This window comes from Acanthopagrus latus, chromosome 13, assembly GCF_904848185.1.
Source record: "Acanthopagrus latus isolate v.2019 chromosome 13, fAcaLat1.1, whole genome shotgun sequence".
Taxonomy (NCBI): Eukaryota; Metazoa; Chordata; class Actinopteri; order Spariformes; family Sparidae; genus Acanthopagrus; species Acanthopagrus latus.
In genome coordinates, this window is record NC_051051.1 from 398,611 (window position 1) to 421,639 (window position 23,029).

General features: G+C 43.7%; 3 protein-coding genes across 5 annotated transcripts in view; 2 read left to right on the forward strand and 1 right to left on the reverse strand.

Annotated features, from left to right (window-relative positions):
- Nucleotides 1–13,058, reverse strand: part of stk32a (serine/threonine kinase 32A) — a 68,577-nt gene extending 55,519 nt beyond the window's left edge. Inside the window, exons 1-6 of one of the 3 annotated variants that reach the window (XM_037120692.1) lie at nt 12,552–13,058; nt 12,230–12,447; nt 10,175–10,337; nt 9,810–9,973; nt 3,819–3,874; nt 855–1,006 (exon numbers count right to left, since the gene is read on the reverse strand). In XM_037120692.1, the coding sequence (XP_036976587.1) occupies nt 855–1,006; nt 3,819–3,874; nt 9,810–9,861 (260 nt within the window). In that variant the 5' untranslated portion in view covers nt 9,862–9,973; nt 10,175–10,337; nt 12,230–12,447; nt 12,552–13,058. Of the gene's footprint in view, nt 1–854; nt 1,007–3,818; nt 3,875–9,809; nt 10,338–12,229; nt 12,448–12,551 lie in introns of all 3 variants that reach the window. The other 2 variants (XM_037120691.1, XM_037120689.1) reach the window with 2 other exon arrangements.
- A 3,006-nt stretch (nt 13,059–16,064) lies between these two features.
- Nucleotides 16,065–20,033, forward strand: zmp:0000001268 (CYTL1 domain-containing protein). Its single transcript, XM_037119811.1, has 4 exons — nt 16,065–16,353; nt 16,636–16,680; nt 16,905–17,051; nt 17,663–20,033. Exons 1-4 carry the CDS (start codon nt 16,201–16,203, stop codon nt 17,705–17,707), a joined length of 390 nt encoding a protein of 129 aa, XP_036975706.1. The 5' UTR covers nt 16,065–16,200; the 3' UTR covers nt 17,708–20,033.
- A 1,115-nt stretch (nt 20,034–21,148) lies between these two features.
- The window catches only part of stk10 (serine/threonine kinase 10), a 41,673-nt gene continuing 39,792 nt past the window's right edge, over nt 21,149–23,029 (forward strand). Inside the window, exon 1 of the mRNA XM_037118593.1 lies at nt 21,149–21,307. Within this exon, the coding sequence (XP_036974488.1) occupies nt 21,149–21,307 (159 nt within the window). The remainder of the gene's footprint in view (nt 21,308–23,029) is intronic.

Below are 23,029 nucleotides of genomic sequence, written 5' to 3' on the forward strand. Positions count from 1 at the left end.
CTACATTGGCCCTATAAACACAAACACATTACAAACACATTTAATGAGTTTAACTATGTCACTGTCAGCTTTTTGTTTAGCTTTATTAAGATTGACATCTCCTTCTAATATCTGCATTATTAACTGTACTGCAGCTACTGGACCTAAAGTGAGGACGCCTTGTTAAGGTCAATACATAAAATAAAGGGTTTCCCCTCAACGTTTTAAAGTGGAGCACATGACGATAGCAGTTATTCATCACCGTCTGACTGACATCTCCACAGGAATCCAGAGTGACTGGCTCTTAGACGCTGCACAGTGGGAGTGCTCATCAAGAATTAATGACACCTTCCAGACAGAAACTCAACATCCACGCTTATCACCGCAAAAGTACAATTCCTGGTGCTCCGTAAGCTTGGGCTTTCAAATTATGATGAGTGGTTTGATGAAAATTACCTGACGAGTCATCTAAGATCGGCGCATTAGAGTATGAATGAGCTGCTACAACCTTGAGCGAAAGACTTCCTCAAACCCAAACTGTGGCGAGGCGAACGAGAAGCTGCCAGGCTCAGATGAAGCTTGGATCAGCGAGCAAACCACATTTTCCTTTTAGCGGCGTTGCAGGGTGAGATGACGCGGACGGAGGCTTGTGAGTGTTCCTCAGTGGACGACACCTCGACCCAGCGCTCGCTCTAATGGGTGATGGCAGCAGCTTTTCTACACATGTTTAAGTAATGGAGGTTCAGTCAGTCTCTCAGACAGAAATGTAAGACCGTCTTTGAATTCAAAAAGCAGCAAAATTCATTTCCTAAAGAACCTTCCAGACCTGATACACAACATTTGAATGTGCGCTCTGTAATCAATGGGTAGCTTACCAGAAGTTGACCAAGAAAGGATGTTCAAGGTTTTGCATGATCTGCAGCTCCTTCAAGACGTTCCGCACTTCATTCCGCTCCACACATTTGAGCTTGTTCATGTACTTCATGGCGTACATCTTCTTGGTGTCCTTCTTCTGTACAATGCAGACCTGATGAGATCACACATGAGTTAATTCCCTCATTTTGATCCGCTGTGACAAAAAGTGAACACTTTATTCACACAGTGCATGTTGGTGCTTTCACGTAAGCGTTCTCTGATTGATCAGCCAGCTGCTTCTGGTTTGTCCTTATTTGTTTGTGTAGTTTAGTTTTTTTTTCCTTTGGCCTGCTGTTTTGTAACTTGGATGTTGGACTTTTGTTATCAGCATTAAAGCTCACGTCTTCCTTCTTTACCTGCCTGTATCTGTGTGTGTCTGGTGTTTAGATCAGTTCAGGCACAAAGACGTTAATACAAAGTCAACAACAGCAGCAGAGACAGTAAATACATTCTGTTCATTTCCAGTTCTGCATACCATTTATTTTGTCTTGATCATGTTTGTTACACAATCAAGATAATGTTTCATTTTGTTTTAAACCAATTTTCTTTTTAAACAGAAAAATAATCACTTACTTCTTAACAATTTAATCACATTTGATTATTCTACTAATAAGTAAAAATTAGGGCAACACAATCAATACTAATATAATCTAAATATCAATAAGACTAAGTGCAGGTAAATTGTGTGACAAACGAACATTATGATGAATTACTGTGGTGCTGCAGAGACAGATTACAAGTCTTAGTATATACTGTATATTATTTTTATATAATATTTTTTTTGGTGAGAATCAAAATTGTGATGCAAAAATAATCATAACCACGAGTCATGAATCACATTATCTGTCAATACAACCACAAAATGATGAACCTACTGATCTACTCAATGATAATCACTAAAAAAAACAACAAGAAACTGCTTGTTGCAACTGTTCAGTGGCCTCAAAAGTCCTGATCAGCACTTACTTCCTTACAAGGATGTTAGAAGTGACTTTAATCACTAACACATCATCCAGTGTGATAAACATCATGATTATATATCACAAACATCAACATACCTCTTGTCAAAAATATACAATGTGTAAAAGTGAGGCTGGAAAGTATTTATATGTCCAATATTATTGGTAGTTAATTATGTAACTTGATTCATAGAAAGATACAAATCCTGATATTTCGTGTGACGCACTGAGACACTGATGTGAAATGATGCAGTACAGCAGGTTTACGCTCATCACCACCCACGTTAGTGTGACGGATACATCTTCAGACTCATGCAGTGTTAAAGTGAATGACCAGAACATGTTGCCTATGTTGCATGTGGTCACTGACTGAATCTCCTCTTAAGACATTACACTTTTCACACCAGTGCTCAGAGTTGAGAAGCATCATGTTGGTTTTCAGTAGAGCTTCTGTGTCAGTGGGGAATGTGGACTTTTCTTTCAAAATTGCATAAAAACACTTTCAAACAGCACTCAGTGTTCTTGCACCAGTGAGATAAATACTGAAATAAATGTGATGCAGCAAAACGCTGAACACAACACCTGGTGCAGTGTGGGCAGCTGTCACTGTGTGTGCACATCAAACTGTACGTGATTACCCTTCTGACGACGTGTCTGAGAACAGACACTGTTTTCAATATGCAGCAGTGTAATACCCCATATTTATTTGTAGCTGTGCTTGTCTGTGCTGGACAAGTCAATAAGCCAGTGATTACTGCTATCTAAGAGAGTGATCTGTGGACCAGCTGGCACAGTTAATCAGCCAAACCCTGATCACATCACTCCTCCCATTGAACAGCTTGCCATCGACTGTGATTAGACTGCTTATCTGATGTTGGACACAGTGTGTAGACGCTTTGTATGTCTGTGCATACCGTGCACATGTGTATCACTGTTTGGGATCACATGTTGGGTAAGCGCTGGTGTGAAGTACTCTGCTCTATACGGCTTAACGGCGACAGGAAACATGACTGCTTTCAGCACAGATTCTGTCCTGTGGGGCTGCTGGTAACTGGAAAGCTTCAGGACACTGAAGCATGATGTGGTGCTGACAGAGAGGGGACGTGGTCCATCTGTCATATGTGGTGCACCTGGTATCCACATGCCTCTGTGCCTCAAAACAACTAGTTGATCAATAGATAAGTACTCTCCTGCTTTTTTGATAACTGATTAATCGTCATTTTTCCAGCACAACTTAACTTCTCTGTTTCCAGCTTCAGCATTGTGAGGCTGCTGTTTCTTGTCAGATGTGATCGTAAAATCAATAATGCTTTAGTCAGAACATGCAGTTTTGTAATAATATCTATTTGGGAAGTTTTCACAGTTTTCTGACATATTTCAGATCAAGTAAATCATCTAGAAGTCACACAAATGACACATAAATGTCCTTTTGTGACTCTGCGGTCATTTTTCTGCTGTGTCATGTTTGACGTCACGATCGAAACCAGAAATCATGCAACAGTTGAATCAGTCGGTAAATCTTAGTAGAAGATCTTTTACTTCAGTCTTTCTTTCAAACGTGTCCTGTTTGAACAGAGATGGATGGAAAACTATTTATGCAGCAGTGTCCGGAGCTTTCCTGTCACGGTGTTGATGAGGTGTGAAGATGAGCGTGTCACCTGAGGTGTCATGTTTCCATCACCGCCATCAGACTGGAGCTGATTAATGACGACTGATGCTGACCGTACCTCTTCTTCTTCTGTTTGTTATTACAGTGACGTTCATATGTTACTTGTTGCAAACTTTTTGACTTCTTTGTTTATTTCCTTTTTCCTTTTTGATTGGATACTAGTTTATATTTGTGTTTCACAGAGTGATGAACCATGAAGCTGAGACGTACCAGAACACTGTTTCTCCACAAACATGGATTCATGTTTTAGTCCTCTGTGGTTTGAAAAGACAATAACTTTGGCAACATGGACTTACTTTTCCAAAGCTTCCTTTTCCTATTGCTCTCAGGATCTGGAAGTGGTCGAAATTTACTGCGAGAAAGACAGAAGAGCAGAAATTGTTGGTTGATGAAAATTACACACAATCATTGAAATAGAATTGTGCTTTTCTTTCAAAAATAAGGATATTTCTAAGTGACCCCAAACATTTGAGTGGCAGTGTATCTCCATATCTATAAATCTCCTCAAAAACACATCACATGACTTCCTGTGACTAGAAAACAAAATGTACTGATAAATAATAATCAGTAGAGTGAATATAAAGACTGAGTGGGTAAAGGCAGGTATTAAAACAACATATCCTACTGTAAATAATAATGAAGAGTAGTATGAAAATGTGCTCAATAATAAAAAGTGTTTGAGGCAGCTTCATACTTCAAAAGACATAAAATGACACTTTTGAAATGAAAACCAGGTCACAGAATCATTCAGATGGAAAAAACATGAAGCTGAAGTATCAGTACAGTTACAGTCGGTTCACTGTGAGGTTTGCTTTGAGCTCAGTGGAACTAAGATGGAGGCACTCGAACCCGTCAGGGCAGCCGCAGGTCACTGACGTCACCAAGTCCAGATCTGGAAAAGGCTTCAGCACAGAGGCGTCTTTTGTGACAGTTCCATGATTTCACACCGGACAAAAGACATATCCTATCCATGCACACACAGACACACACACACACACACACACACACACACACACACACACACACACAGCTCATCTTACTCTCCATCTATCAGCAACATTTATCGCCAATCGGAAGCAATGGGGCTGTTTGTTTCTTGCCTCCATGACAACAAGGACAGACGGTTTTCCCTCTCTGGATGAACAGCTGCTGCCCACTCTGCACTCCTGTGATTACTTTCACCAAATATATCCACTCGTATACTGGAAGTAAAATGTTGACTGAAAACATCACCTGCTTCTCTTTTGACTGCGCGCACACACACACACACACACACACACACACACACACACACACACACACACACACACACACACACACACACACACACACACACGGATTCTGCCTGCAGTCACTCGATCTATTGCATTTGACAGTTAATGTTATGCTCTGTTAGTCACGATTCACTGGCACTTCCTCCTCTCACACTATCTGTGTTGGAGTGTTTACACAACCTTCTCTGATGAGGACCATATGAAGCCTTTATAGTGCACACACACACACACGCACACACCACATACACACACACAGACTTACAGATGGCACTGTATGTAATTAATATACACACAAACACACACAGGAGTGTGTGATCAACATGGTCATTTTCCCGCTGAGCTGCTGATGGGTTTTCAGAGAGACAGCTGTGGCCGTGGATGAGAGGGGAGGAGGTAGACTGACAGGCAGAGGCAGGGCTGAGATGGAGGCTGTCATATTTTACCAGCAGAACACTGAATGCTTTAATGTGCTGTATTAAATGATGGACACATGAGTAACAGAGCGTGTAATGATTGAAATCTGCACACGCATGGAATTGACACATTGATAGTCTTTCTGTGGCGTAAACTAACCGAGGAAATCATCTGCTCGTCAAATGGAATTTGACTGGCAGATGCAAATGGGTTTGGATTGAAGTAATCACACGTGTTGGGTCGGCGCAGCCTCTCGTGCCCTCTGCATGACTGTACTGTTATGTGTGACTTTTTCTCTCTGTCTGTCAGAAGTTGTCTCATCATCGCACCAAGCTGACAAAAAGTGCTCACTATTTCTGGCCCAGCATCCACACTACAGACTCTCACATACTTAAAAACTGACAAACAGGTGTAACTGCAGGTAAACCTCTGTAGAGACGCCCACACTGTCCACATGATGACATCACACAAACTGAAAGCTGCATGTTACGGAATATAGAGAAGAACTGAGCTCAGCTGACCGAAAATCTTCAAAGCTTCCACCCTTGCCATGTAATCGATGTCCGAAATTAATATTCAAAGAAGGTGATGTTGCGTCAGCTGCCTCCAAAAAGAGGCAAAAGACTGATCAGAGAAAATGGAGCTCCACAAAACCACTTTCCTCACTTCCCCCAACACACCACTGCTCAGAACTCGCTCGCACGTTGAGTAGACTTTTGTGACTTTTGAGGTTGCAAAATTGTCCCTAATTCCTTGTCTCTTATTAGCGTCATGATCTGCATTTACACTGAGCCTAATATTGTGGTTATGATTGGTTTAAAAGCCCAAACAGGATAAAAATGCTCCATATAAACACCTCAATCAGAGGTGCACCAAAAGAGAAGAAAATCAGACGAGGAAGCAGAATGCATCAAACACCAGACCCTAATTATTTCATCTTATCTGAACAGTTGAGCAGAAATCTTTTATCTGAATGATTTCAATCAGAATGAAGAAATCATGTCCATGTTAACACAGGTACTGTTAGAATAATAGCAAAGTATACAGGTGAATAGTGAGCATGAGCAAGTTTGACATGTACTCCCCTGATGTCAGCGCCTGGAATATTCACCAGCAGTTCTCACTGAAGCTTCCAAGTCCCAGAACTGGTATTCAGTCCCGCCCTCAGCCTGACTGACGTCTGTGTTGTACATTAAACAGACAGGGACGCTCCATGTGAACACCTGCATTATTTCATCTTTAGAGCAGATATGTTCACATTGTCAACAAGTCAGATGAAAAGCCCAAAACCAACAATATGACAATGTCTCTCAGTAACTTCCAGCTCTCCAGCTGTCTGTTGCATTCAGCCGGAGCACATTCATTCCCACTGCCGACCTGAATCTTTAACACAACAACAGATCTTTGGTGGGCTCAGAGGAGTAAATAGTACTCTGGGCTGGGACTACTTTATGTGGTGGATTAATACACATTTGGTGCTTTTGGTGAGTATCTCCAGCAGCAGGATGGCATCAAAAAGTAAATGTTACTAACTTGTATTCTGACACCTTACTGGTTAGTGTTCATTGTTAAAAGCAATCAGATGTGAAATCAGATCTGCATCAGGTCTGCATTTCTTGCTTTTGCATTGGACCGAGTTACAGCTTTAAAATAGAAGACAGGTCCGGTTCGGTTCTTCAGCTTCAGCAGCTGTAACTCAATAGACCAACCAGACGAGTCTGTCTCAACCAGATTCAACTGTGACGCACAGTTCTGGTGATGAGGACAAAGAAAAGACATTAAGCTGTTGTCTCACTGGTGAACATGGCGTTTGTAACTGTGTGCTCACTGCTGCCCTCCTCCTTCCTCTTATTCCCACCTCTCACACTCAGACCTGGAAATCACTTAAGGACCTACCGGCGTGGGAACATCAACAGTCACGCTGTTGCTCTGACAACTGAACCCAAGGGTCCTGGTGCCACTGCAATGTGAATAAAAGCATCATGAGCTGTAAACAGAGCCCGTCCATTAAGCAGAGGCTGCTGGCTGCACACAGTGGAAACGTATGTGTCTCACAGGGAGCACCTGTGGCCCACACATCCGTCTCCGGGGAGATAAACATGTCCTGACAGGGTTCACCTTGATGCACAGAACACAGCTCGCTGTAAATCTACTGATACGGGTTGAGTCTGAAATACAAAATATGTCTCTACGCTCTGAAAGCAGCAGTGAAAATTATCCAATTGCCAGAAAACTGATTGAATTTTCTTTTTTCTTTTTCTTACATTTCTGCCGATGGATGTGACATGTAGCTTGTTTTGCATCTGTGTCTTAATTTAGGCTATTCTTAAACACATTCACAAAAATAAAAAAATAATATAAAATAAATCAAAATGTTGCTAAAACTGTTTATCCTGCTGCTGTCTGACAAAAGATACAGAAGTATCTGTCACAGTATCACCTGAACAGCTTGGAACAGTGTGGATTTCTCTGTGAAGCTCAACACAGAGGTTTTTCTACACAAGTGGAACTGTTCTTAATTTAATAACTTTTCTAACAACTCTTTTTCAGACTGTTGAGGTATTTTTTGGCTGTGCAGGAGTTGCAGATGAAAACGCCCTCAGTGCATTTATGTACACTGACAGTATTGTTTTGAAATGTCAGCATTTATTAATGCTCACTGTCAAATTAACAGACAAACATAAACTCCAACCTCCGCCGTCAATATTACCTTGAAACAACCTCTAACGTCCCTGAAGTATAAAACTGAAAACTCAATTTGCATGTTTATTGCTTCTCAGAGGGAGCGAGCGTGTGATGCAGCGGACCCGCCCGGCACCTCCAGAATCAAAGGGAGAATCCTGCCTGCGTCTGACGTGAGTCTCATCTGCGTGGGGATTACTTTGCTTCAGCCAGCGGGGCTTTTCTACAATTCAAAAGTGACGTGTCTCTGTTTATTACTCGGTGACATCGCCCACACTGTTTTGTGAGGGAGAAGTCAGGAAAGGTGCACTGTTGCATTAACTCGGGGAAGCTCTGTTGTGAGTGACATTTCCAGAACAGCACGCTCGATGACTAAGCAGTGAGGTTAACCATGAATAATGATTTCCTCTCTGATAGGGAGTGAAAGATACAGAATCCATTAAGGTGTGCGGTAGTAATCTGATACAGAAAAAAGATTTGACTTTGCCACACAGTAATGATATAGTGATACACTAACGCTGGGCATGATGTTGATATTCTATATGGTGATAGGTTCGGTTCTTTGGATCAGTCAGCAGGACAGTGAGGCTGAGAGCGGCTCAGCGGAACTGATGTGTCGGCCGTTGCTGGCTTTTTAAAGGACGCACTGCAGTCGAGTGATGTATTGTTCTCAGCTGTTCTGTCTTTAGATCAACATTTCTGATTATTATTGATCAGAAATCTAATTGTGTTAATATTTAGTGAAAGGACCAATAGTCCTCACTATGCTGTTGCATGTCGATATCGAGGTACAACAAAGGCTAACTGCAGTTACTATGCTAACTATAAAACAGAGAAAATTAGCTTAAAAGTTTTGTATTAAATTAAAAGCGTATTCTCCAAGTTATCTGTACTCTGCATTTGTATTATTTCAAATGATATATATTCTAAGACGTGCAACAGCAAAGTACAGAGACCACAGGCTGCTGCTTGTTTTCTTCTCATTCCATCACACTGATATTAAATACGATACTATGATCGGGTCCAAACGTCACGGACCCTTGTTACGGAGGCTGTCGCTAAGGAAACCACGGCAGAGCGTGGTCACCACACTTACTGATGGTTGTCTTGGTTTTTTACATACAGAAGCTTTTTTCCATTAAGATTCTTTAAGATTTGTCACAAGAGAGACCTAACAAAGTTTAATTTCACTTATAAGTCAATTTTGACCAAAAGTGTGGCGACTGGTAATGTAGAGCCAGAGCCTCTCATGTTCCAGTATCATTGTAAAGTTATGTTGCTCAGCCTGGTGAAATATCTTAGCAGATTTACAAAATAAATAAAATTACAAAGATAATAATGGAATTAAAAACTAATAATCCAGTCTGCTACTTCTTAAAAATGAGCGACAGTGAAACATCAGAAACAGAAGGAGCAGAAACCCTCAGACTTCAACACTGACTCATGTAACACTGACTTATTTCAAGTCCTTGGGGTGCAGCCAGGGTATATAATATATTCACATTGTATTATCTACTCATGCCACACAGAAGGGGAATATAAATTCAGACAGAGCGCTTCGCCAATCACACTAATAACTCCCTCCGAAGCTGTTCTGATGACGAGCGGTCTCTTTGGAACAATGATGCACGTGAACCAACATCTGAGTGAATGAATGTCCAGAAGAGTTCAGTAAACATCTTCAAACTCTTTTCTGTGGCTGAGAGGACGGTGGCAGACCTAATGAGCATTACACCAGTCAGACCTTTTACTGCCAGTGGATTTAACTGCAGCAGGTAGAAGGAAGAAGTTCAGCTGCTGATAAGACAGCAGAAAACAACCTTTTACCCCTCCTCCCTGTTCATCCTCCCTCAAGCTGAGCCACAAAAGTAGAGAAAGAAAGAAAAGACAAATTATTGTGGATGTTTCATTACTCACCCTCGTCTGTGTCGTCCGTGACCGGAGCCTTGCTGGACTGTCCGAGCCCCATGGCTGCTCCTCGTACTGACTCTCCTCTGCTGCTCCCCCTCAGCTCCTCTAAACATCGACCGGCCTCTCCCTCTGAGACACACTCATAGCCTGGTCAACACTAACACCCTGCTCTGTCTCACACACACACACACACACACACACACACACACACTAACACTAAGTCTCACGTGCTGTCACACACAGCAGCTGGCTCTCTTCTGCTGACTCTTCTTTGACACAACCACACATCATTGCAGACACACACAGACAGTGGAGGCTTGAGGGAACACTGAAGCGCTGACACACACACACATTCACACATACACACTCACACAGGCAGTATCACTACAGCGTAAGTTTGCTGTCTGTTCTCGCTGTCGTTCAGATGAGCGCAGGCAGACGGACGTCTCTTGCCAGCCAGCAGGAGGAGGAGGAGGAAGAGGAAGGTGGCTGATGTGTTTGTGGCTGTGACCCTCTGTGGACTGAGAGTCTAACCTGTGAGGGGAGGCAGGAAAACATGACACCACCGGCAGAGTGAGTGAGGGAAGGAGGGAGGGACAGAGGGAAGGAGGGAGGGAGGGAGGGAGAGAGGCAGAGCCATGACACGTGACCAGCTCTTCATATAGATCAGTGGTAAGATAGACACACTTCATTTTGATTCTCAGACACTAAAAGGAAAGAAACTCTTCCTCCCCTCTGCTCCCTTTCCTCCATCCTTCATGTGTCATGCATCAATTTTTACACCTTAATCAGAAAGTCGTCCCAGTGGAGCATCGTCTACAGCGCATGTGTGATGAATGGCATGGTCCGTTTCCACATTAACAGAACTAAATAGGAGGCTTTTGATTTATGGTTTGCTGGTGTTGTGCTCTGTGAATGGATCCCTCAGGCTGCCCTCTGCAGGACACAAGCTTTCATGATTACCACGCGTTGTTTAACAAGTAGACCGAGACAGCTGAAGCCCTGCCACCTCCGGAAGTGTAGCGGTGTCAGCAATAACTCAAACGAGACATGCCTGCAGGACAAGACATGTTGGGTTATAGGTGATTGTTGGTGGGAAGTGTTAAGATGTTACGTGACCCGGGCTCATGGACCGATGTGAGCCTGCCCAGCCTTTAGACAGCGCTGGATGAAATAATCTGCTGAGCAAATTCCAAAAATCATGAAGGTCTGGCACATCCAAAATCTTCTAGTCAAGGGGAACAAAAGCACTTGTTATCTGGCTCACAATGGGTCAACACTGACGTGTTTTAGCACAGAGCTCCTGCAGAGCATCTGAAGTACACATGTTCAGCTCAGCAGTAATCACAGGAGCAGGGTTGGAGCTTCACAGGGAGCTGGACGCACTTATTTGGGAACCAATTTCCTTTTTCATCCCATGGATCTAGATACAGGCAGCAGTCGTGAGTCGATAGCTGGATCTAATTTCAGCTCCCTTACCACCAATATGAAGCTCCACAAAGTGTTTGTGGACATCGCTGGTTCACTACTGAGACCATAAACTACATGACAACAAAGAGATTACAGACAGACTGAACTTTGCAGTTGACTCATACTCATAGATATTATCAGCTGATATTGATCAATCAACAATATGTTGGTGTCACGTACACACACAAACATTCTTTTTAGATATTAAAATGCAGAAAAAAACCGAGGCTTGATATAATGAGAGAACAGGAGAGGTTTGCTGTTTATGCGCACTGTAGTTAGAAACTTTAACATATCTTTATCACATGTGTTTGATGATCACATGTGTGGTATTCTGGACAACATCATTTTGTGTTTTACCTCCAATATTTGCACCAGCATCAGCCCAAAAACCTGAGAGTCACTTCTGCAAAATAAATAAATATGTTTCAAATAGATCGATCAATCGATCAGTGAAATAGTAGGCAATTAATTGAACTGATTGATTAATGGTTGCAGCTCATGCCGGCTTTTTGGAAATCTGAAATACATGTTGTTATTGTAAGTATAGTAGTAGTCCACTACTAGTAGTAGTATAGTAGTGTATGTATAAGTGTTGTTGTCGGTCAGAGCTCCACTGGTACCACATCACCGAGAAAACATTAGATATCGATATATCCGCTGATAAACACGCTTTTTTTGCAGTGATCTATCAATGTGGTTGAGTAAAAGATGTAAGCTGGATATTTTACAGACTGTGTGACATGAACACTTCACCTCTCTGGACACTGGATCAGTTTAAATCAGTTCCAACATGTTTGCAGCGCTGTGATGTGAGACACGTGCAGCTCTGATGTTAGATTCCTGCCACAGCATCACAAAGTTTCCATCATTATTTTTATTACTGGCAACATTTCAGTACATCCATCACTTCCTGCACTGAAGGCAGCTTGTCGAACAGAGAACGAAACACTGACCTGACTTATGAGATGAGGCATACGTGAGAAAACTTCCAGTCATCATCAGCAGACAGTCCGCAGGGGAAACCGTGGCTGGATGTCCCTCCCGCACCGCACCGCACCGCACCGCCCTGCACGGTCTCGTCTGAATACTCCCTCTGTGGATTCAGTGATATATCACAAAGTAGTGCGCAGTGCTGAGCTCCCGCAGAGGACGTTGTGTTCGGAGCTCTTATCTGATCAAATGGAGGAAACATGCGCTGAATAGAAAGCACCCCGCACTCCCCGCACTCCCCCACCCCCCTGCGTCCATCCATGCGGGGCAGCTGTGGACACCTACCTCTGTGCGCCGCCGGGTAGTTGAGCATGGGACCATTTCCAGCCCGGTTTGCTGCAGAGACGTGAGGCGACACGGGAGCAACAGTGCACCTCACAGCGTCACTTGTCCGCTGGTCGGACTACGATGCGCCGGGACACCCGCCAGCCCGCACGGAGGACAACGGAACCGCACAGCGAGACGTGACTTGCGGGGTGCGCCGGCGGAGTGAGTGCAATGCGAAATCAGTTGTTTCTGGAGGACAAGAGGACACAGGACGGAGGAAACTGACCGGGGGGGAAGCTGCTCGGCGCTGATGACGGACTGACCTCCACATCGCCGCCTGTGTGACGAGTCTGGACACCGGCGTGCGTCCGGAGAGGCACGTTTCATGGGCTGCTGAGGCTCAGCTGCTGTTCAGGCTCAGCTGCTGTTCAGGCTCAGCTGCTGCTGTCCCTGTCCTGTCTCTCACCACTCAGACACAAATAAAAGTTAGTGTCCCCTGCAGCATCAGATTCAGGATGAAACATGTAGCACAAAGCTGGATTATATCATAGTGACGTTTTACTTCCATGAAGCTGCGTTCAGTAACCTGCTCTGACTGAAACAGTGTCACAAACACCAAGTATAAGTTTAATCACGTCATGATGAGACTTCGTTCACAGCAGCTGGTTGACAACATTCCTTGCACAGCTGAAATATACTGATAGAATATACATATAGAATATATAATATATACTGATATGCCTGACTGGCATAATGAGCTCTGACTGTTCAGGTGCTGTTGAGTCAGAGCACAGAGGATCCTGGTCACGGGACAGCCCACAGGTGTGGATGTCACCTGGGTAGATACCTGACAGTGTCGGAGAGAAGGAGGTTTTAAAGATATGACATGTAGGAACTCTGGATTCAAACATCGAATGACAACTAGACTTTTGTATTTATGTTACTTCATCCAGCAAAGTTCAAAGTGAGAGAAGTCCACAAGTGTACTGGAGGTGCAGTAACGCTGTGTTTCATCTGCTTACCTGACGCTACTTCAGGGACAGAAAGACACAATTTAACACAGATGAAGCTTTGAAACGTTACTGTGTCTGTGAACTTACAGAACCATGACTGAGTCACGTCAGACAGATTTTCACGGTGTGTTTGCCTCCAGCGTAGCAACTTTGACTGCAGGATCATTTGTGTTGGTGTAAACTCAGCACTCACCAGAGACGCTGGTTCGCTCTCTTCTTTGCTCCTCTCATCTCTGGAATGTCCTCGTGAATTAAAGTGGTTTCCCTCCATCACCAGTGAGCAGTGAACCTTTCATCAACATGGCCGGTGCAGCTCAACCCTGTGGATCGCTGCTGCAGTCAGGCTGATGAACAGGAATGAAGATAAATCCTCTTTTCAGTCCTAAAAGTTAAAAAGTCATCTCTGAGCTCTCCTCCTGTCAGTAAACAGCTCTGCACAGGAACAGAAGGTGATGTGGTTCAGGGTGGTTACTCCTCCAGAGGGCTCAGCTCTGCAGCAGCTGTAAGCAGCTGATCTCACACAGCACCACACCGACACTTCAGAGTGTCAGAAGTAACATGTTGTATGTGTATAAACCAGAATGAGTGATTGTGGCTCTCTGCTCTCAATTGTGTGTCCATTAACCACTAAAGGTAAAACACATTAGGAAGGCTTCCACGGTTGCATGTGTCCCCTGTTCACTGAGCCGGCCAAGGTCGAGAGGAGAGCGGCAGAGTGGCGGTGGGACTGTGGGGCCGGAGGTATGCTTATGGTGCACACTGCACATTTTCTTCCTCTTTCTGCTGCTCCATCATGCCAACACACAGTCAGTGAGAGCCATCCATCTTCATACGGAGGGAGGAGGCAGACCTCCAGCTCATGCTGCACACTGTGAGAGGTGGCCAACATCACTCAAAAGCAGGACAATGTCTTATCGGCTGTTTGGCAGCACCAGGAAGTGTTCTGGTCTTTGAGATGAGATGAGTGATGACGGTGTCACATCACACCTGGACAGAGACGGAGTGAAGCTGCGTGACACGCACGACTCTCGGCATGTCGCTGTGTTGTTGACCCACATTTGTGAGTGAGGAGATTTTTGTGTCTGTATAGAGAATTGGTCATAGATATATATATATATATATATATATATATATATATATATATATATATATATATATATATATATATATATATATATATATATATATATATATAGAGAGAGAGAGAGAGAGAGAGAGAGAGAGAGAGAGAGAGAGAGAGAGAGAAAATGAGCCAAATAACTGCATACAAGTATTAAGTTAAATATTACCTGTATGTGAGTATTTCAGTTTTATGCTATTTCATACTTAACTCACTCACTCAATGCAGAAGAAAATATTGTGCATTCTGCTCTACTACACGTATGTGACAGATGTATTTACTTGTTTCTTTTACTACAATAGACATTATAACAAATGTTACAACAACACATTCTTGAAGATTAAAGCAGTAGTTTCCCTCTGAACCTTTTCACGTGGTTACATTTTAATAAATATTTAAATGATCCAGTATTTCAGCCAAAACCAAAGATTAGACAGAAAGCTGAAAAATGAAAGCAGCTTTCAGAACTTTGTTTTCTTCTTTGCCTCCGTCCACTAATCATCTGAATGTCCCTCACTTTTATCTGGTGTTGCTCTGTATAATACAAGTAACTTTAGAAAGATTTGTCCTGCAGGACTTCTTCTTGTATTGGAGTATTTTTACTTTGTTGTTGCTTTTAAACAGCAGAAGAATGTGAATACTTCTTCCACCCCTGCTGAGCTCAGGAGGCTGTGTGGAGGTTAAATCTGGGAATTTATCCCCATCTAGTGGATTAAAGAGGCATTACATGATGTGACAGCAGCCAGTGTTACAGTAAAGGCCTCATGGGGATATTATTTACAGTATAACTCTCTCATGATCAATATTACTGTTTCAGCACTTCAGTTTAAAACTTTTCTGTTTGAGGGGAACACATTATCCTCTGTATAGAACAGAATGAAATATCATATTATATACACATACAGTCTGATGTGTGTTGATGATTGAAGATGAGGAAACACAGGAATGACCTGTCAGTAGGTCAGCTCCACCTTCACCAGCTGTCACACATTAATGCATTAAGAATTATTATACAATTATTGGGCAGCCGTATCCCAGTGGGTAGAGCTGGCGGACTAGTCATTGGAAGGTTGCCGGTTGGAATCCCAGCTCCCCTGGGGCAGAACTGAGCTACATGTCGAAGTATCCTTGAGCAAGATACTGAACCCCAAAATTGCTCTTGTTGTGCAGCTGGCACTTTGTGTGTTGTGTTACTCATTGTATGTACGTGAGATTTTCACTTTGACCAAAGTAATGATATAAAGTAATGTGTGACTTTTGGGTATTTCTACATTGTGGTATCAAAAGTAAAAAGTGCTGCTGCTCTGAGGCGACACATCACCGCCCACTGTCTCCTCAGGCCTGTTGTGATTGCTCCGTGGAGAGAGGTTCTGTCTTCCTGACACAATGGGTCGTGGGCTGTCAGTGTCCTGCAGCTGCATAATTATTTTGGAGTAAACAGAGGGTGTGTTGACATCCGTCCACACGCATACGTGGCTGCGACACAAACAAACAGAAGGCAGCTTTCTGTCGGAGCAGAAGGTGTCAGTGGGTCATGGCGAGCTTTAACCACTTGTTGATTGTGTCGTTCTTGTTGCCGCTGGTGCTGAGCTACCCGTTCATCCCACCAACATGCTACAGCAAGGTGCTGAGCATGGCCCGAGAGCTCACCCAGTGGGCTGCAGAGCTGAAGAGGGGCTACGAAACTGTAAGTCAGCTGCTGGTCTGTCACTTTGCTCTCTGTTCCTTCTTACATTTATACATTTTTTCTATATATATATACTGTAATGAGGACCATATTGAAGACTGGAGTTATTTTATTCTTTTATTTGTTATCTAGACACAGTTATGCAATAATGCATCAGTGAGCTCCAATCAAATCAAAGCAGAGGAAGCTAAATGTGAACAAATCTATATGGTATTAAAAAACACATTAGCTCACCTCAAATGTTGAATTTTAAACCTTCACTGTGTTGTGTTTGCCTCTGAGGGTTACTGCATGTCACACATGCCGGATCTCTACCTTGATGTTCATGTAAGTATGACTTTTAAATTTCTCATTATTATATTATCATATATTATAAAACCTCTTGATGTGAATCAGGTTGTTACTGGGTTGGATTATTTGAAAAATGAAATATGTTTCCTTTGCGTTGTTGTTTGTCTCTGATTGTCCTGAATTCTTCTCTGTGGCATTTGGACTGTAAGCCTCAGCTGTAAATCACACTCTCAGACACTAATTGCTGCTCCTGCATTCAGAATTCCTGTGTGATGCATAAAATGAGGACCTACATCTCCCTGGTGGAGGGCCTGCGACAGCGCCGCTGTGCTTACACCAGAGAAGTGAGGAAGCTGGGCGTCACTCTGAGACAGCTCTTCATCTTCATGTCAGAGAAGTGTCACGGGGTGAGACAGTTCAGTTCAACACCATGACACCCAGGCTGCACCATTAACACGTGTGCCATGAAGCCGTTAAGGTAGAAAGTACAGTGATGTATCTCTATTATTGGGATTGTACCTTTCTGGAAGCAACTGCAGTTACAGACCTCATACGTTTTCAAATGAATTTGTTAAAGATGAATTTCGGATGATGTTTGATCTATTCAGTGACATCCTCTGTGAAGTAAAGTTGAAGCATCTGCAGTGTTAGAAGATGCAACAGAAAATGAAAAAACACTGATGAGGTTTGTTCAGACTGACTGCTGGTTCACAGCTCGTCAGTGAGTCATTTCACAGGACTAAACAGGGTTTGTGATGCAGATTAAAAAGCGTTCTGTGCTCACCTGAGCAGCGAGGGCCGACAGGCTGACAGCACCTGTCTGACCTGCAGAGGTCCAGGCTGCCGTGTCATGACAAGAGTTACGGTTCATTCACCCTCATTAGGGTCATTTCAGCTTCAATCAGTTAAGCAGGATGAGCTCCAGGTAACAATGTATTTAATAGATGAGCCTTTTACAACACATGAGCTTTGAATCCTGAATATACACTGAACCTTCCTCACCCCCGTCTCTCCCCAGGAGCTGGCGTTCACCACCCACGACTGTGCTGCCCTGGAGCGCTAACACACCGGACCTGAGGTGAACAGATGCTCAGGACTAACAGTGCTTTCCATTCTTCAAGCTTCTACAGTATTTAAAGATGCAGGAAAGATGTTAAAGCCAAATCTACAGTTTTGTTCCTTAGAGATGTAATTTCATCAGCTGTTTGATAAGAACAGTGGGGCTGAAAGCTTCTAACTACAGGATCTATCTGATGGAGCCCGTCTGAGGAAGCAGCTCATGTCGCACATGTTTCATGTATGTCATATCCTGCATGTATAATAATCACAGCTCACAGTCCACACAATACAATACTGTCCAGTCTTACTGGCATTCTGAACACTTCATAGCAATTGTTATTAATAAGTGGTACATTCAGAGTTACATTTGTCTTATTTCACTGAGTACAAACAATGAAACACTCAACAAACATTTGTGAGATTTATAACACTCTGTAACTGTGAAGCTCATCATTAACATTCTGTGGATGATGTTTATAAACCTTTACAATAACTAATGTTTAATTATTTATAAATGTAAAAGTATGGTTCATTTCCTTTTACTTATATACTTATCATATTCACTCTGCCATTAATAAAATCAGTGGAAATCAAGATCTTTGCTCCGTCTACACTGTTCTGTACAACACAACAATCATTTACAGTCTCCAGAATTAATAGAATACACACAATATTTATCCTACTATTTCTGATGAAATATTTGTATTTACTTACTAATTAGTTCATCAAAATGCAGTGTTTGATGATGTTTCCTGGTTGGTAAAATCTGAAATCTGTATGAAGGATTATTAGAGATCGGGCTGAACGCAGCAGACTCCGACTCTAAACCAGGTGTTACTAATAACATCAACAATGGTTCTGTTGGACCGGGTGGACCCAAGCCATTCAGCCGTGACAGAGATGAGACCGTCATGAACAAATCCAGCACCATGAAAATGAAACTGCTAAATGGAATTCAACCATCATTGATATGATTAATTACACCGTGACGTGTCAAAATGTCCTCCAGAACACAAGTGTTCATCATCAGGCCCGCTGGTATCTCTGAGCATGTCTACATCATCATCAACATCATCGTTGTCATCGTCATCGTCATCATCAGATCTGAACAAATAACTCAAAGCCAACAGGCATCATGTAAAGTGAGAAAAGGCCTCAAAGCTGCAGTTTAACTGAACTGGACAGGTGTGTATATGAACAGTACACACACACACACACACACACAATGGTGAGGAGTCATTGGTGTGAGCAGAGAGTTCTGCGGGCCTGTGTGGACTTGCATGAGCTTGTCTCTTTACGGGAGGTTCTGTAGGATTCACAGGAATTCAAAGTGTTATTACAGAACTTTCAATGAGGCGAACAGCTGAGATAATAAATGATATTTATGCCTCAAATGGTTCATCTAAACATCTCAGTGCTGAATTAATGAGCGAGCTCAGCACCACATCACACTGCCACCAGTCGCATTCTATAACTGCTCAGTGTTCAGCTAATCTGTCCACTGCTCATGTGAAGGAGAGTATAAATGAGGGTCAATGAGTCCTGAGATGATTCATGCATTCTGAAGGGAAAAGTTACCTGAAGTTCATAGAAATAAGTTTCAGAACTACCAGAGGAAGATCAGCATGACAACATCGACTGGACAGAGAGCAGCAGAACACAGCTGGACGTCTCTGACTGCATCGTACTGTTCAGACGACACACGCAACCTGTTTTCTGTCAGACGAAACCTTTTTGTATCGCACCTCTAAAAGACAGAGTTCACAAAGTGCACTGACATGCAGACAGAGAGAGAGCAGGACACTCAGAGGGCACTGTGACATCATCATCATCATCATCAGAAATCAACACAAATGTGGACAAAAGGTCCAATCTCTCAATATTAACCAGAGTCCCTTTATTGGGATCTGTTCTGGGCCGAGACCCATCGTCCATCCCAGTTTATCAGAAATCCATTCAGTAGTTTTTGTAGAATCATGCTGACAAACTAACCAACTAACACAGGTGAACACATAACGTCTTTGATGGAGCTGAAAACATGTTCAAAGACTCCATCTGAAGAACACAACAGTGAGTGTCAGCCATGTTGTTCAAAAGTTCTTAGTCTTAGTCACTTTGCTGGTGGTGGAAGTGTTAAAACCCCGAAGAGGGACGTTGTCATTAGGGAGTGGACATTCTAATCAGAAGACAAGGATCTTTACTGGCTGATTGTTTTTCTGCCAACAAACAAAACAAAACAAAACAAACAAACAAAACTAAAAAAAAAGACTGTTGACATGACTGTTTATATGTGGCGGACCCTGCCACCTCTTCTAGCTTCAAACAGTGTTCTGGGAACTTATTTTCCTCTGACAACATCCAGTTAAATCACTAGTAAAACAAAAGTAAAAACAAAAGTAAAACAGTCTGAAACTGTCTTTAAGGTCAGTTTGTTCCTTCAGCTCATTCAGTGGCAGGGTCCGCCACATGTAAACAACAGCATGTAAGAACAACAGTATAGATGGTGTTGTTGTTCCAGGTCAGTTTGTTCCTTCAGTCATGAATGAAGAATGAAGAAAAGTTCGTCACTGTTTAGCAGCATGTCTGTCGGTGGAACACTCTCCTTCAGCAGCGACCTCACTGCTGTCCTCCTGCACCTGCTGGACAGGTAGAGGTTCACTGAGCTGCACGTGCCAGCAGAGGGCGCTGCAGCCCGCCTGTCCAGGTGAGGAGCACGTGAGCTCCAACATGAGCACGCAGTTTAAATGAGAAGAGACCAGAACCAGTCAGAACCAGCGCAGGAACCTCATCATGTCAAATAATGAGTCAGTCATTTACAACTAAACTGTCGTGAACTTCACCGGAAGTCTGAAGTCACAAACAAACAATCAAACAAACAAACAAACAGCAGGAAGTGAAGGAACAACAGATGCTGTCGTGATGAATTCCTGACTGCATTCCTCTCGGCTCCAACCGAAGCTGAGAGGTTCTGTTCACGGCCCAGATGTTGGAGGACCCGCCCTGCACCACAGACCCGGACATGAAGTCCTTCCTAGCTCATCAGCGCCGCAGTCCCGGAGGCTCCCTCTGTCACTGAGACTACATTTCCATGGCGGCAGTGGGAGGGCTCGCTGGGTGACGCGGCGGGGCGTCTTCTCACAGTTCGGAGCAACAAGTCGTCCTGGCGCTCAGTCCGGCAGCAGGCAGCAGGCAGCGAGGCGGCAGGTGGTCACCGCGCGTCCCGCACCGACCGCAGAGCCTTCAGAGATGAGGTGGAAGGAGTAGAATAACTTCACTGAAGGAGCTCGGACCTCTTTTTCTTTTCTCTAAGAAGCGGAAAGTGGAGATCGGTGAATTGGTAGATTAAGTGTTGACGGGTTGCACGCTGCGTGCGTATCGCTCTCCACCCAGAGCCTTTCACACTTCTTCTCTTCTTCCTTTATCGACTCGTGTTGCGGTGTGCACTATGGCGTTTGCCAGGTTCAGCAAAATCCTCCGTCTGCCCACGATTGAAATCAAGAAGAAAGTGAAGCAGTACGAGCACGTCCACCGGGACATCAACCCCAACGACATATGGGAAATTATTGGAGAGCTGGGCGACGGCGCGTTTGGGAAAGTCTACAAGGTGAGTGTGACTTCAGAGACACGAGGCACCTGCACAGGGTCCACAGCACCAGGTGAGATCTGTCGGTGCTTCTCAGTCCTGACAAACTCTGTGGATCAGCTGCGCACCTGCTGCCACGTTCAGCAGCTCTGTGGTGCCAGAGAGGACTCCTGATACTGATGCGACTCATGCTGCTTCTCTCCTCTCATAAAACTAACGCTCTGTCTGTTACTGGACTAAGATACAGCTCATACATATATTTCTAAAGGTGTGATTGACTTGTCATGTCAGCTGCCCAGCACTGATTCTGACTGATCCTTGTCTCAGCTGTGTGTCTCTCTGTACAACTCTGTAGTCTCCCTGCTGTTGACCCAGAGGATTAAAGGTTGAAACAGTCATTCATTGGTTCATATCCCACACTGACTGCAGCCTGTCCATGTCCATGTGTTGTCAGTCATTCAACCTGCTCTAAAAACAAAGAATAATACGTGGTGCCAGTGCATCGATAATCGTATAGCAAGAGGAAGTATTGCAATATTTTTTGCCATGGATATTTTGTCCCAGGTTAAGTTGAGTCAGGTGATGGTGGAAGCACTCTTCATTAGTTGAGTCCTCTCAGACCTCAGCAGCAGCAGCAGCAGCAGCAGCAGCACATCTGGCTCTGAGGAGTTATTTAATAATGTGGATGTGTTGGCCGCTCTGTGTGCTCTGCAGCATGGCACAGGCGCTCTGTGTGCTGCCCAGCGGAGCACAGTGGAAGTCTTTGACACATCGAGGCCTCAGTGGAAGAAGTGATGCTTCACTGGAGGTCGGCGCCGAACAGAATCGTACTCTTTACAGGGGACTCCACCTTACTCTGGTTTATTTTGTTTTTGCTGGAGAGCACACATACAGAGACAGATCATGATTCCATGAGTGCAGCATTACATAAGTTGATCCATAAAGTGTCTTTTGAGCAGAGCGCAGCGTGTGTGACGTCCTGTGGACAGTCTTTGACAACACAGAGAAAATCAGCAGTGAAGCAGCATGAAAACAAACAGTGCTTTCACTTTGTTTCTCGAAGAAGAAGCTGACTGAACACTCCCTTTTTTATACAGGAAGTCTCAGATTCTTCAAACCAAAAGGCTCAGATGATCTCTGGCTCATCAGTGTGTCAAACACTTTGTCAAGCCTTCTAAAGCAGTAGAACGTCTTTCCTCTATAAATGTCAAGCGTCTTTGGCTTCTGTTTCCTCTCCTCGAGTGGTTTGAAGGAGGAGAGCTCCACACCTCCATCTGTCAGATGGGGGTGAGGGAGGGAGGAGGGGGAGCAGATGACGGCCAACAGAGGAAGTCGTGGGACTCCATCAGGGAACGACTTCCTCTCACAGCCCCTGAACCTCAGAATAATCAGCCCATCAGTGGGAGTGTAAGGTCTCGAGTGGTGAAGCGCACATTCTGTCATTAAAGTGTTTGATGGAGCAGGCGTGAGGGGGAGGAGACTCCATGTCACTGTCACAAGTGAAATCAGCAGTTATCAGACTGTCGGGGGCAGAAGTCAACTAGAAAGCTGCGTGTTGGATGTGTGACAGGCAGCAGACGAGTTATACTGATTGTTTCTTCATGTGTAGAAGAACTCCTCTTCACTCCTGTTTCCAGCATCTGTCAGTCAGATTGGGCTCCGGCCTCTAATTGTACCAACTGTGCTAATTGTGAGCACAAAGTGACTCTCTGAAGGTTGAAGTCACCGCTGGGGAAAATAACA